At 49.6% G+C, this 14,508-nt stretch overlaps 1 protein-coding gene across 1 annotated transcript in view; it reads right to left on the minus strand.

Annotated features, from left to right (window-relative positions):
• Positions 1 to 8,353, minus strand: part of LOC116848140 — a 183,818-nt gene extending 175,465 nt beyond the window's left edge. The window contains exon 1 of the mRNA XM_032823927.1: positions 7,428 to 8,353. Coding sequence (XP_032679818.1) covers positions 7,428 to 7,602 — 175 coding nt within the window. The 5' untranslated portion in view covers positions 7,603 to 8,353. The remainder of the gene's footprint in view (positions 1 to 7,427) is intronic.
• Positions 8,354 to 14,508: the final 6,155 nt, after the last annotated feature.

Genomic DNA, 14,508 nt, shown 5'->3' on the forward strand with positions numbered 1-14,508 from the left:
CCGAGCAGGTATATGCAATATGCATTCGCGAGCCTGGCGCCGTGAAAGTGCAGGCGCGTACGTTCCGCGCGAGAACCCGGTTCCACAGGAACGGCCGACCGGTGGAACGTGAACCGCACACAAGAGGCACAGCACACGTCCTCTCTGATGCCGACGACGACGACGTCGTTTCGACGTTGTCGAGCGTTCGAGATCTTTTGAATCCTATATACGATAAACTGTGCATCGAGAGGATTATTCCCACGAAATTATTATCGCTAGGTTCGCAACTTGCGTGCGGATTCTTCCGAGAGGGGACACTGGTTACGCCGCATGACAGCATATTTGGGCGTTCGAGAATTCACGCGCGACAGGTTTCGTTTCTTTCGTCGGAAGTTCGCCCCGTCCGCGTATATCGACCCGTCCCTTTCCAATACGCCGCGTGAGATTCCGCTCTGGCTCCATTTTAGGGCCTCATCTTATTTGTGTGTATACTTTAATCTTATCGCGCTGGCTGGATAAACACACCGGGGATAGCGATCGCGGTGGAACGAAGATTTCGTTGAGATTTTGTAACGGGGATATTGTGTATCGATCAGAGAGATTTATGACGACGCTGTGTGACGACGCTGTGTGATTCTGACGTTCGTTGAGTTTCGCCGTTAAATTTAATAGCGCGACTTCTTGCCCGTATAATTTGACGCGATGCAATGGTAATGCGGCCTGGCCAAAATCGATACGCGTATCAGCCATATACCTGTATATGCGGCGCGGTGCATTCTCGCGAAGCTGTGTGGTTCCTCTCTCTCTCTCTCTCTCTCTCTCTCTCTCCCGGTCGCGCCCGCGCGCGCGCGTTACACCGGCGTTTATATCCACGGAATAAACTTTATTACAGTTACCGACTTGTTCGTATAAGCAAGCGAGCGAACGAGCTCCCTCACCGTACCATGGGCTTTTTACACACGAGTGGCCGTTCGAGAGACCCGCGGAAATGCCTTCTTCTCACCCGGGCACCATTCTCGCATCACTCACGGAACCGATAACTCTGTATTTATTTCGCGCTCGCGGGGAGAGACCCCGACGAGAACAGTCGAGTCGAACTGAGCCGTTGCGTTAACAACGAAATCGCGCGATGAGAGTTTAAGCGTTTTCATCCCATTACGGACGGTTTTATGCTGGGGAGAAAATATAATATATACGCGAGAGAAATTTCCGGCGAATAAAGAGCGAAAAACACGTGATGGTATTTTTGCCCCTATCTTTCCATCCGCCGAAATGGCTACGAGCGGCAATTTTGCTTTTGTCAAACAGCGCGCGCAACATGGGAAAGCGGTATTTTGAAATCGCCCCTCCTGGCAAATTACAGCTCCGTTATTTCGGGAGTGGTCAATAATAATTCGCTATTTCCCGTAATTACAATCGTGCGATCGCATATATTGACAAACGTAACTTATAATTATTCGCATTTTCGATGGTTTTGCGTGTGACCTATTATTTCAAACGTAATTTTATAAACCGCTGGGTTATTCTGCCTGGATGAACAACGATTTTATTACGATCGACGAGAAATGATATCGTATTATTTGTCGGAAAATGATTAAAATCATACATACATATGTATATACATATGTATATATATATATATATATATATATATATATATATATATATATGTATATTGTGTGTGTATGTGCGTGTATGTATATATATATTTCTCGAAAAGATCGAGATGAAAAACGGAAATGAAACCAGTAAAACGCATAAATCCCGAGACTGCTAACTTGATTGTTTTTATTGTCAGATTTGTTCAACCGTATTCTTCCAGATTGGTTCGCATCGTTTTGCCCGATAATTGGGCGGTCGCGGTATAATTATGAATCTGTTACATGTGTTTTGATTCATTTATAGAACATGATAATGCAGTAATCAATTTATACGTATGGATTTTTGCGATAGAGTTCTGATAATGTAACAATATCTCTATATTTAAAATATGATGAGTTAATATTTAAGCAACTCGAGATATCCGCGATACTTAGCGCGTGAGCTAGTCTTCAAATCTGGACCGTATTGCCACTAAAGTTATCGTGGAATACATCGATAAACGTACACATATATCCTTTGATATTTGAACAACCGAGAAGGTGGTACAGCTGACGCAATGACTTAACGTTACGGAGATAAGTGTCAGCGTTTCTTGTGCTCTCATAGATGCTTGCTCCTTTTGAGTTACTTTTCAAAGAAAGAACCGTTCAAGATTTAAGTAACATGTTTATTTTCTTAGGTAGGCTGGTTATGCATGAAACTAACAGATAGTTAAGATAGTGTGCCACTTGCTCAGTTATTGCAACAAAAATAGAGAGGGAGCGAGATGGAGAAAGTGTGTGTATGAGAGGGAGGGAGAGAGAGAGAGAGAGAGGAGAGAGAGAGAGGGAGGGAGGGAGGGAGGGAGGAAGGAAGGGAGGAAGAACGATGAAACAGTACAGACTGGTAGTAGTAACTAGCTTGTCGTCTTTATTACCTTTGAAGAAGGTAACCAGCTAGCTAACTTGCCGTTTGACCGTGCTCGCCGCCGGCATCGCGTAAACTTCGCCTAAGAGAGCCGTAAGCTCAGATACGGCCCTGTACTGGGTCGGCCAGGTGGTCCAAGCCTTGCCGGAACGCACGATATCGTTCTTCTTGCGGACATTTATGCTCGCCGTGCTGCCGGACGGACGGACGGACAGGTGTGAATCGTGGTGTCCGTGGCGCAATGTGCGCACCGACGCGACGTGTCGCGCTCGCAACGAGAATAACGGACGTGCGCCACGTGCTGCACGCCGAGAAAGAAAGAGAGAGGGACAGAGACAGAGAGAGAAAAGAGAGGAAATACTTGCGTGTGCGCGAGTGCACATTTACGTATGCGCGCGCGCGCGCACGCACACACACACACACACACACACACACACACACACATTCGCACGCATGCACGAAGTCGGCGGAGAGGCCCCGGTGTGTCCGAGTTGGAACAAAAGAATTGTGACTTTCCCGGCGATTATTGTTATCGTATCTCGTCCATTCTCTACAGCGACGACGCTGGTGATCGTTGCTATTGCGAAAGCGCATAGAGAAATAGTCCTCCGCTTTTGCCATAGTCGCGTGTTGCGCTTGCAACGTCTACGGGACGTGTGTACGCGCACGCACGCACGCACAATGCAGCGGGTATCCGCGTCGGTCTGATACTTAGTCTCGCGATGTATATAGGTCGTAATCTACTGCACGCCTGAGCCGCTCGATTCCGGCGACTCGGAGGATCGCCGTTTTTAGCGTGTGTTTAGGAGTGTGAAAGCTACGTTTTGACCACGGGTTCGGTAATTAGCGGCGGTTCGATCTATCAGAGTTAACGCCGTGTTAGCGGCGATACCGGTTCTACGGCATCCGATGCACTAAAAATAAACGATGGTATGTGTACGCCGAGCCTAGGCGCATTTATTTTTAGATCTGCGCGCAGCGTTCACGGTTAGCGAAGTATTACTTCGGTTCGACGCTCAAGCGCGCGGATTCCATTTGACTATTCTCGCGGGTCGTGGTACGTGGGTAGGGGGTGTATGTGCGTGTGTATGCGCACGCGCGCGTGTACTACTTGTGTATTACGACGGAAGCACGGCGAGCTGAATAATCCGGGTGCGCGCGCGGTAAAAATAATCTTTAATAAAAAGTTTTGGAAAAAATTCTTTATAGCAGGGAGTTTTAGGTGAACACACGCGCGCGCGCGCGCACACGCACACACGCGCGCGCACGTTAGGAACGACGGCGAGACAAGCGGGTCGGAAAGCGAACTGCCGTTGCGCTCAAGTTTTTGCGAAATGAAAATAAAGGATGAAAATATTGATGAGAATGCTCAAAGCTACATATTGATCGCACGCGACAACGCGCCGCGGCCGTCGAGTAAAATGACCCATTTTGATCGGCGCTAAATCGATAACGCTAAAATACGTGCGCGGCAATCGGAGAACATTACCCGGGTAAGCATTCGGCGTTTACGAGCCTGTAAATTGACGCTCGCGCACAGTCGTTCGCGCAACGGGCTGAGCCTTCTGTTTTTCTCCATCTGTTGCGCGATTAATTTCCCGGTGGAAACGCGTTAGTTAGAAGTTGAATCGGCAGAAAAACGCGCGCGCGCGCCCACAAAAACAGTCTAATCGGATACAAAGAGAGCTCGCGTTTCCGAATAATAATAATAATAATAATAATCGCGGCAGCGGCGGTAATCATACCAGGGCCGAAAACGAGAAGAGACATGGAAAGAACGCGCACCGAAATATTCGAAATATCCGTCTGATTTTACTCCCGACAAATTTTAATTACAGCGTGAGCGCGAGTGGAAGGGCGAGAGAGAAAAAGAGGGGAGAAAGAGGAGGACAGAGAATAGGAGGGAGATAGGTAGGTAGAGAGAAAGAGAGATTAAAGGTCGCTTCGGTATGCGGGGAGAGGTGGATATATTTGCCGCAGAGGGTTGAGAGAGCGGGCGAATTCTACGGAAGCAACGAATTCACGATGCCATTGTTTCGCCGAGGGTTACGTACTCCGTAAAACTTTATGGCCGTAATCTATCCGACGTCGCGCCTCTCGACAGAGATATAACAAACGTCGGGCAAAAAGGAAAAAAAAGTAGAAGAAAAAGGGACAGACCGTCACGCTGATTAAGGTTTAAGCAGCGTTCGTTTAACCACCGCGATAGAATTCCCGGTGGCATCGCGGCCCTCTTCTCACGGAAGGAGGCGGAATCACGACGACGACGACGACGACGACGACGACGATGGCTGTAAACTCACGTTCCAGATGCGAGCGCGGACACGAAAAGAAAAGACGAGCCGGAGAGTGCAGGCACGAGGCGACGCAGCTGCGCCCATGCCACACTGTCATGTGTAACTCGGTCGACGAGAGAGTTTAAATCGAGCCCAACGAAGGGTCCGTTCCGCCCCAGAAGTATCTCGGCTCGACTGCTCTCGCTGTATCGATACCACACCACACGGGACGCGAACAACGTCATCCTATAATTTAGAGCGCACGCTCTTCTGCGGAATAGAATGTCGTATTATAGATCGTTCGGGAATTGGAATTTCGCCCCGAGTCGCGTGGGATGACGTCGTGCCTAATTTTTTTCTTCTTTCCTCCCCGAGTCGATATTTTCGCCCTACCTATTTGACCTGAACTTTCTAACGTCTCTATATTCTGAAGGATCAGTGTATAGATAATATAAGGCGATGTATGGTAACATGGCAACTGAAGACTTACTGGGTGTTTTTAAATGGCAGAAAACGCACAAAATGCAACTAGTAAGGGAATCTGTGGGCAAAGCTAGTAAATTAAGCAGAATTAAAAAAGGATAGACATAAGTTTTAGAGTATCCAAGTTAAATGGAATATTGAGATCGAAAATAGGATTAAAATTTCAACTCGGATTAAAGGGTCAGTGTATATGTAATACACATGAAAACTGAAGCTTTACTTAGTGGCTCTAAATAGCAGGAAACGCACAAAATACCGTTTATAAGTTCTAAGATGTCTTGGCGAAGTAGGTAGGTTAAATAGAATAAAAACATATTGGTATCGAGTATCAAAGTAGTAGTTAGATCGAATATAGAGGTCGAAAGTAGAGTCAAAATTTCGTCGCGAGTTGACTCAATCCCGTGTTGAAAATTTGATCTTTCTTTTGTCCTCAATATTCCATTTAACGCGACTACTTCGATCTGAAGTCTGTATTAAGTTTTCTCGATTCTATTTGACCGACTAGATTTGCTGAGAGAGGTCCTCCTCTTTAGAAGCTGTAAGTGACATTTTCTACGTTTTCTACCGTTTAGAGGTGTTGCGTAGAATTTCAATTTCCATGTATATTAAACATACTGACCCTTAACATTAAACAACTGACCCTTCAAAATATACATACGTTAGAAAGTTCAGGTCGAAAGTGGGGCTGAAATTGCGAGTCGTCGGTGTTCGTTTTTTCGCAGCGAAAATTCGCGGATAATCCGCGGTTACGAGAATATTCAACGAGACAGTTTAGCGCGGGGGAACGAGATAATCCGCTGAAAAATCCCCCTCGAAAATAGATATAACTTGAATTATGGGAATATTCTATCTCGCGCCCGATGCAAAACTGACGCGCCGCATCGACCACGTTACAGCATCGAGCGACGTCATTAGGAATCGTTTTGTCGTGCTACGTAGCGCGTTTCATCGAGTCAGTCTATTAACGCGTGTCATATATCTTGTTTTTGACATCATTAATGCACAACTATCTCGGCTGCAATAAATCAGTTTTTCGTCGCGCGTCGATGACATCGCCGTGGAATAGCGTGCTGCTCCTCGTGAATGCGAATTTCGACTAGCTCTCTTCTACCTCGTCGACGCGCCGTCCCCATTCTCGTCCCCGGCGCGTCGATTAATAACAAACATCGCGAATTTTATTCGCCAATCGCTCGTTCATCGAGCGTGTCGCAATGTTTTAGTGTCTATAACAGTCGAGTCGATTTCCAGAAACCGACGTCGCGCTCTTTCAAAAGCGCGAGCGCGGTCGCCCGCGTCACTTTTCAAGCCGGCAACGTTGTAGAAAACGTTCAATACAATAACGTCGACGCTCTTGGAATCATCAATGTTACAACACATCGCGCGACATTAATCCCGATAACGCAAATCGCATTTAGACGACAGGCGTATGCTAACGTATGCGCGACATTATGCCGGGAAAAAAAACACGGCGCGCGTGTTTCAATCAGAAATATTCAGTTACGGGCAGCGTACCTGCGTCGCCCCAGTTACCTTTGCGCGATGGTAATATGTATAGTTTTGATACGATTATATTATAATTATTTTGGTGCATCCACTACATCAGTGTAGTTGCGCGCGACCCGGCAACCAGAGATCGGTTGGGGTGACATTTACTATTGATACAGTCTGGTTGGAGCAGCCAGATATCGTCACTGTGTAACTCGGCAACTTTGCTCTGTGGTTGCAGCAACCACATAATTAGTTGTTCCGCATTTTGCTATTGAATCCGGCGGTCACAACCAGATTTATGCGTCGGCCGACCGTCCTGTTGTTGCCGTGTAACTTTAACAATTTTATCAGGACGAGTTCGCCACCCACAGTATGTCGTAGCGATCGATATGACGCGGTTTCTTCGAACTCGTGGCATAACCGAAGGTAAAGGACCCTAATGTCTAAGGTCTACCACGGACAGTGATCCCGAAACACTCAAGCCCGTTCTGCTTTACCTCCTTCTCTCCCTTCCTTTCCCACTCATCCCCTCTCTCTCTCTCTCTCTCTCTCTCTCTCTCTCTCTCTTTCTCTCTCACTTCTACCGTCGGATTTGAATTTCGAACGGCGTGGCATCGCCCTGCCGCACGCGCCCCTCCGAAGAAGGAGCAACGTAAGGGGAAAAGAAAATTGCGAAGGTCGTGCGCTCACCCTCGAGCAGGTGCCAGTCGTCATCGAGCGAGGCCAGTGGCTGTGCCTGATTGGCCTGTTGTTCGAAGTCGAGCATTCCGGCCTCCTCTGCTCTCCTCTCCTCGCCGTTCGGCGATATCGTCGTCGTCTGGACGGACTCGACGACGCCCCCTGGCCACTCTCTCTTCTTCGCCATCTGCTCACTTTGATACTTATCCGATCGTCGAGTCGATCGCGGAGTTGCGCGATCGAGAAAAGGCGCCGAAGATCAGCGGAAGGAAAATCTCGGCGGACGTGAGAAGCCGCGACTTAGGAACGCGATTCGCGGCGACTTTCCCCGGCACGAGAGAGGATTAAAACCGCGCGTGCGGGCCGCTCTTAAGCGCGAGAGAGTCGGGCCTCTTCTCGATATGTCTCTCCTTCGCGTCTCGTGTTTCCCCTTCTCGCTTCGCTCTCTGTATACTTGTTACTCTCTATCTCTCGTTCTCTCCTTTTCTCTCTCTCTCTCTTTCTTTCGGACTCGGGTCTCACTCTCCTCTGTTTACATCGGGTTTTCTTATCGCTTCTCAGCTGGCTACCCACCCCGCGGCCATACGTCGGCATACGCCGACTTTTTCTCCCGGATTGACTCGTGCCGGAAAGGTCAACTCGCGCCAACCGAGGTTCTCTCCTTCGAGAACTCGCTCGCTTCCGTTTACGCGCTCACAGCGCGCTTACAGCTCACCGCTGCCTGCGCGGGGCAGCCCATGAGAGGGGTCAGATGTGTACGCGACAACGTTTACATATATATTCAACGAACAGAGAGGCAGACAGCGAGAAAGACGAAGAGAGAATGAGAGAGAAGAGGAAGAGGAAAGAAAGAGTGCGAGAGAAAGAATAAAGGCCGCCGGAGGGTGGGGGAGTAAGAGGGACAGAGCGTCCGCGAGTTGAATGACAGAGAATGGGTCGAGAACGGGAGAGAGAAGAAGAAAGAGAGAGAAAGAGAGAGAGAGAGAGGCGACGCGACGACAGACGTCGTTCACGTGCATTCGCGGCGGTACTCGAACCGCGACTGATTTCCCCTATCACTCCGTACTCAGCTGCCACCCACGATCCTCCCACCCCGCCACCTGCTCTACCGATGCTGTCTCCCCGTTTCTCTCTCTCTCTCTCTCTCTCTTTCTCTCTCTCTCACTCTCGTTCTTGCGCCCCTGTCCTCTCCGGTTCCATCGCCGCTCGCCCACCGCCGCCCATCTTGCTCGGAGCAACGATGGAACGTCTGACCCGCTCTAGCCCCCGTCGCCACCCCCTGCCCGCACCCCTTGCGCGCGCGCGCCTCTACCCTTTCTCGACGCGCTCTCGCCTCTCTCCACCGCCTATATACCACTTCGGTGGACGAAGTGTGTCTCACCCGTGGCAGTCTATACCGCACCTACTACCGTTTCCCTCTACCTCTCGCCGCCACACCAACCCCCCGTGCCTCCTCGCTTTCCCCCCCTGCGCCGTCCGCCTCTCCGTTTACCCCTCGACGGCCCGACCGCCTGCTCCTCCTCCTCCTCCTCCACCACCTCGTCCTACTAGTTCCTCGAACCTCGAGCATGGTCCACGGCCGTTAATGTAGAGAGAACTCCGTGGAGCACCCGTGAATCCTCTCTTCCACTGTATTTCACGCTGCCTTTCTTCCTCAGACGTGAGAACCCGCCCGCACACCGCCCACCTTTGGCGTTCGCCTCCACCACGCTCGCGTACTTTTTCGTTCTCGCTGTTGAATCTCTTTTCGCCCTGAGCGTACAGAGCCGAACATAAACCGGCAAGCAGTAAACGCGAGAGCTTATTACGCGGGCCACCTTGTGGTGAGAATCACGTTTGTCGGGTCCACGAGTGGTGTCCACGCTGCGGGACAACGTTTGCTCCTGCGAGCGTGTGCGTCTACGCGAGCCGATCGATATAAGTTGACGATCTACACGAACGTCACGTCCAGTCGATGCGCGAGTAGGAAATCCGCACGCGCCTTTCTAACATGCGCGAGTAATTACATTATGCAAATAGATGTATAGATAGTTATTTATCGACTCTTCTCGGATATTATCGTTTTGCCGCACGAACATTCGAACGTACACGCGAGAGAGGCCTCGCTTATGATCGCGATTTTCCGTAATACTAAACTTTCCTGCTGAAATTTCGTATTCTTGACGTATTCACGGGTGTACGGTCGCAACCTACATACACGTAGAAAGTACGAAACGAGCGTAAGAAAGTAGCATCTCTCCAAGTCATTAAAGTGTTTCCAGCCGCGAGCGTGCTGTCTATTTTGACAACCATTGGTTCAGGGAGATTCCCAGCGAGCGGAATCAGTGTTGTTAGCGTGGACCGAGCAATTTACTTCGCGTTTACATCGAACGTACAAGTTGCAGTCTGCCTTTCCCAGCGTTCAGTCGAGGACTCGAAAACACACGTGCGAAAAAATCGATATCCATATTTTTATTTGTGCGCATTCTTCTCTCACGCACGCACACATATCGGTCGCGTGTCGTATTATTTCGCGAACGCCGGCACGCGTTTGTTTTCACATAGCGCTATATCGCGTACACACGTTCTTGCATGCATCTTTTATTCAGGAGTTACGCGACGGTTTAAGCTCTCCGCAGCCAAAATGCGTAACTTCATTTATTGATAGTGCTCGGTTCACCCGTGTTACGAAGCGAGCATGCTGTCCCTAAAGCGCGCGAGGGTGGCGAAGCTGCAAAAGGGAGCGAAGCGAACAAGAGGTTGGTCGCAAGAGCAGGAAAGGCACCGACCGAACAAACTACAACTGCGAGAGGATCCCCAGCTGCTCTCATAGTCCCCCCTCTCTCTCTCTCTCTCTCTTTATCTTCGCATTAGCGTGTGTGTTTCACGCTTGAGACACGAGAAACCGGTGGGACGGGACGATGTAGAGGAGAGATTTACTCATGAATTGGCACTCTATGAAGCACATTGCGACATTCATCGATTAACGGCGAGAATCGCGGCCGCGTCTCTCTGAAAAACTCGGGGCAGCGCTCGCGGGAGAACGAGAAGTCGAAAAGACGGACCGGGGGTCGTTGGTCGTAATTTGAATCATACAACAACGCGCTTATCCAAAGCCCGAGCCTCGACGTGCCGGCTGCTCAAAATTTTTTCCCGGGCAACATATCACGGCACCTGACTTCTTTCTCCGTCGCTATTTCGAGGCACACCGCGAGTCGCATCATTCGATGACTCGGCAGCGGGAGGAATGTCGCGCGGCGTACAAGGACGAATCGCGCGGAGAGTGCGGTCGCTTTCCTCTCGAGATATCGATATCGACGCCGTCGGCGGGAATGCGTGATTCCTCCAGCGCGATGCGACGCGCATGACGAGCCGCATCTCCCGCGAGCAGGCGGGAGAAAAAAAGAAAAGACGCGCTCTTCTCTCAGCGCGCGATACCCTCGGTGAAACGAGAGGAACGCGAATACGCGCGCGGCGGCTGCTGCAACGCGTGTCGCGTGCTCTCCGTGTACGGCCCTGTCGGCTCGCGCGCGTCGTCATTTGTCCTCACGTCCCTCGTCCTGCACACCTCTCGTCCTCGCGGGCGCACTATCCTACCTCACCGCCTCCTCACCGTTCTACGCTGCGAACAACTCTCGGTGCATCCCCTCGTCGCCGCCGGCAGCGCCGGCCAGCTCGGCCGCTTCCGTCTCTGTTCGTCCGTCTCGTCGCGTGGCACTCTCTCCCTTCCGTTCGACCCGCCGCCACCTGTTTCTCTCTCTCCCTCCCTCCCTCTCTCTATCCCTCTTGCCCGTTCCGCCTCGCCGGGGTCGGCGTGTGCATTTGCACGTGTGTGTTGCGTACGAGTATGTATACGCGTGCGCGTGTGTGATGCGTGCTTCTTTCGTGCGGCGTAGACTTTCGGCGCGGGCACGCGTCCGCAGACTCGCGCGATCACGATCGATGGGCAAGCAGGTATCAGCTGGTGCTGAAACGTACTGTGCGATCGAATCCGGTCAGAAGCGTGATTAATCGATTCGTTCTGATATCAATTCGGTGATGAGGTGAATGACCGCGCGCCCGCGCGATATTATCGCGCAAATCGTACGGCGCTGGGCGCGCGATAATGGCGATTAGATTCTCCAACGGGTCTGAGATTGATGCTGAAGGGGCAGAGGTGTACACCACGTCCCCGGCAACAACGTCGCGAACGGCGGCTCCGATTTGAACAGTAATCCGATATCAATGAGTAGGCGCCTACGAGTCGCATCTCCGTATAAGCACAGAAATGATCCTCTGTCGATACGATATTCTTTCCCCCTCACTTCGACCGATCATACCCTTCCTCCTCCGCCATACACCGTTCGCCGGTCCTCTAAGCTTCCAATACCACATAATACACAGTGGCGAGTCTGTCTTTCTCCACTTCGTTGCCTCCACTTCGGTCAGCCTGGAGGACCGGCATAAAGTTTCCCTGCATCTCTCTGTCGCCTGCCGCTTGTTCTCTTTCCTTCTATGCCCCACGGGCATGCATCGGTCTCTCTCTCTCCGCCTCGTCCTTCTCTTCCGCTCGCTCTCTCGCCAACGTGCAGCTACCCGTCCTCGTCTATCTAATGGTGCGCAACCTTCCCCCCTTCCCTTCCACCCTGCCACGCTCGTGGAGCGCGCGCACTCCATTCCAGATGCTCGCGGCGGTGCCGACAACCTTCCCCACCCACGACGCCCCGCATACATAATCGAGACAGGCCGACAAACACCGCACTCTTCATATACCGCGTCGCTGCCAAAATCATTTTGCTATCGTTGGTAAATAAAGGCCACTCCGGCGGGGCGCGGAGCGCCGTTCGGCTCGGTACGCCGCGCGGGTACTTGGGATCGCGCGCCGTCACTTCGAGTAACGTTCGACCTACATACACACGTACACACCGCAGCGTCGCATTTCCCCAACGACGCGAGTTTAGCGCTAAACGCGGCTGTCCAGTTCTAAATTTCCGTGCGCTCGTTGATGCCCCGTATACAGCCCGATGTAAACTAAGAGACTTACGGCGACGTTTAGTGCTGAATATTCCGCGAGGATATGGCCCATTATTCTTGCCGGATTACGCGGCTACCTGAGGATTAGCGCGTCGCTTTTCTTCACGATGCGAATCCTTCGCAAACAAATTACGAGAATGACAAAGAGTTACATATTAATGCCCGCTCGCGGGGCAGGTGTTGTATGCAACGTTACAACGAGCACGTGCGTGCTGAGTGAGTAATATCGGCTGATGTACTTGTGCATAGTTGGGGGCCCCTGATCCCGCTGCGGAATCCCGAATTGATGATGTCGGGAACGAGAAAACGCATGCCAAAAAATTTTTTCACCCGCTATATTTTCGTATAAAAACATAGACTGATGTGCGTAAACTTTACAGCTACTTTAAGTATTAACTTTATTTACTTTAAGTTAACTCATGGAATTCAGCAACTTCGAGTCCTTTATGACTGATCAGATTACAATCATATTTAACACATAGAATGGCAAAATAGAAATATGAAAAGAAATTATCAAACTTAAATAAAACAGTTCAAAACAATATGTCATGTTAAATGTAATATGAAAATCTGAATGTAAAGTTTAGTAAATTTGTTACTACATCAATGCACAACAAACACACCAAACATTTTCATTAATGTATGTTGTAAATTTAATAATTAATTTAATACACAGTATATTTTTACTTTATAAATGTAACTCAAAGAATTGTAAGGTTTTCATTCTCATGTCGTGATAATCATAAAAATCTATCCGGGAACACTTCAGATCGCTTGAGTATATTTGTAAAATGTCCTAAAAATTATCTTTCTCTCTAGAAAGTCAATAAATAGTCTTAAAATTAGCGTGGTAAGACCATGATGAAAGGTAGGTCAAAGAGGAAGGTTGCATGTCACGTTTTAAGGCTATTTATTGTAACTGTCGAGGGAGAAGGATAATTTTCGGGGCATTTTACAAGTATCAGGCGATCTGTTCTTTCATACAAATATTTGAAAATGGCACGCGAGAAATTTTGGCACGGGTTTTCTCACTTCTGAGGTCATGAATCCAGGGTTTCGCAGGAGCAGGGGTAGGAGTCTTAATCCTAAATGTCGATCAAGGAGACTTTTAAGAGAAAGCGTGACTGCGATTCTCAAGGTTCTACTAAACACGTAATCCGCTCACACGGAGCGTTCGTTCACAAATGTAATTCGGAATCTTCGCGCGAATAAAGGACCCGCCGGATACCCTTAATATCCCATCGACCCCCGCTCACGATGTGGACGGTATTAACATTCCATAAACTGGACGAGATCCAAATTACATCGGGGGAATCCCAATATCGCGTCGATATCATTCGATTAGCCACGAGATACAACGACAGAGGCGGTATCGAGTAGTATCGATTGCGGTACACGGTTGCATTTACACGGTTACTCGAGCATCGCTGTAGTCGTGTAAAATCACTGGCCCCTGCTCTCGCAAATGCGCGGGGTGGAGAGTTGTTCGGCGACGGTGTTGACGGCGGCGTAGGGAACGGACGGGAAAGAGATCGCTCGGGAGGGAGGCAAAAGCACAGCGGGGTGGGGCAGGCGACGACCGTGACGCCGCTGCACGAACGTGCGGCGTGCACGCTTCTCCTTTCATTTGCCGACACCGCGAGCGCCGTGACGTCACTATTGTGCGTATCGTGCGTGTAATAGTGTCGCGAAACGCGTGGACGACGTGTGCTCCGCTCGGCCGTACACGACAATGACAAAGTCGTCGAAATGCGATTAAACGTGCTTTCGTTCACGGGCAGGATTCTATAGTAAAAATTACTATACGGGACTTTGTAACTGAGATATATAGACCGACATTCTGCAGTAATTCACTCTCTATCCTTTCATTTCATATGTGCTACTTATATGTATATTTTGGGAACTGAATTATATTATTAAAACACTTGCTATGTTTTTAGCGAAGCCTGCTATGTTTCGAAAGAATGTTATCGAAAGAATGTTATCGAAAGAAATTTATCATGTTCCTTAGCAAGACATTACTGATAGTTTATTTTCATATGGGTTACTAAAAACATAGTAAAATTAAAAAGAATTTATGTGACAAGAAACTATAATATTC

The sequence above is a fragment of the Odontomachus brunneus genome, unplaced genomic scaffold, assembly GCF_010583005.1.
Source record: "Odontomachus brunneus isolate Ranch 3 - 2012 unplaced genomic scaffold, Obru_v1 Obru_scaffold_090, whole genome shotgun sequence".
In the NCBI taxonomy this organism is placed as follows: Eukaryota; Metazoa; Arthropoda; class Insecta; order Hymenoptera; family Formicidae; genus Odontomachus; species Odontomachus brunneus.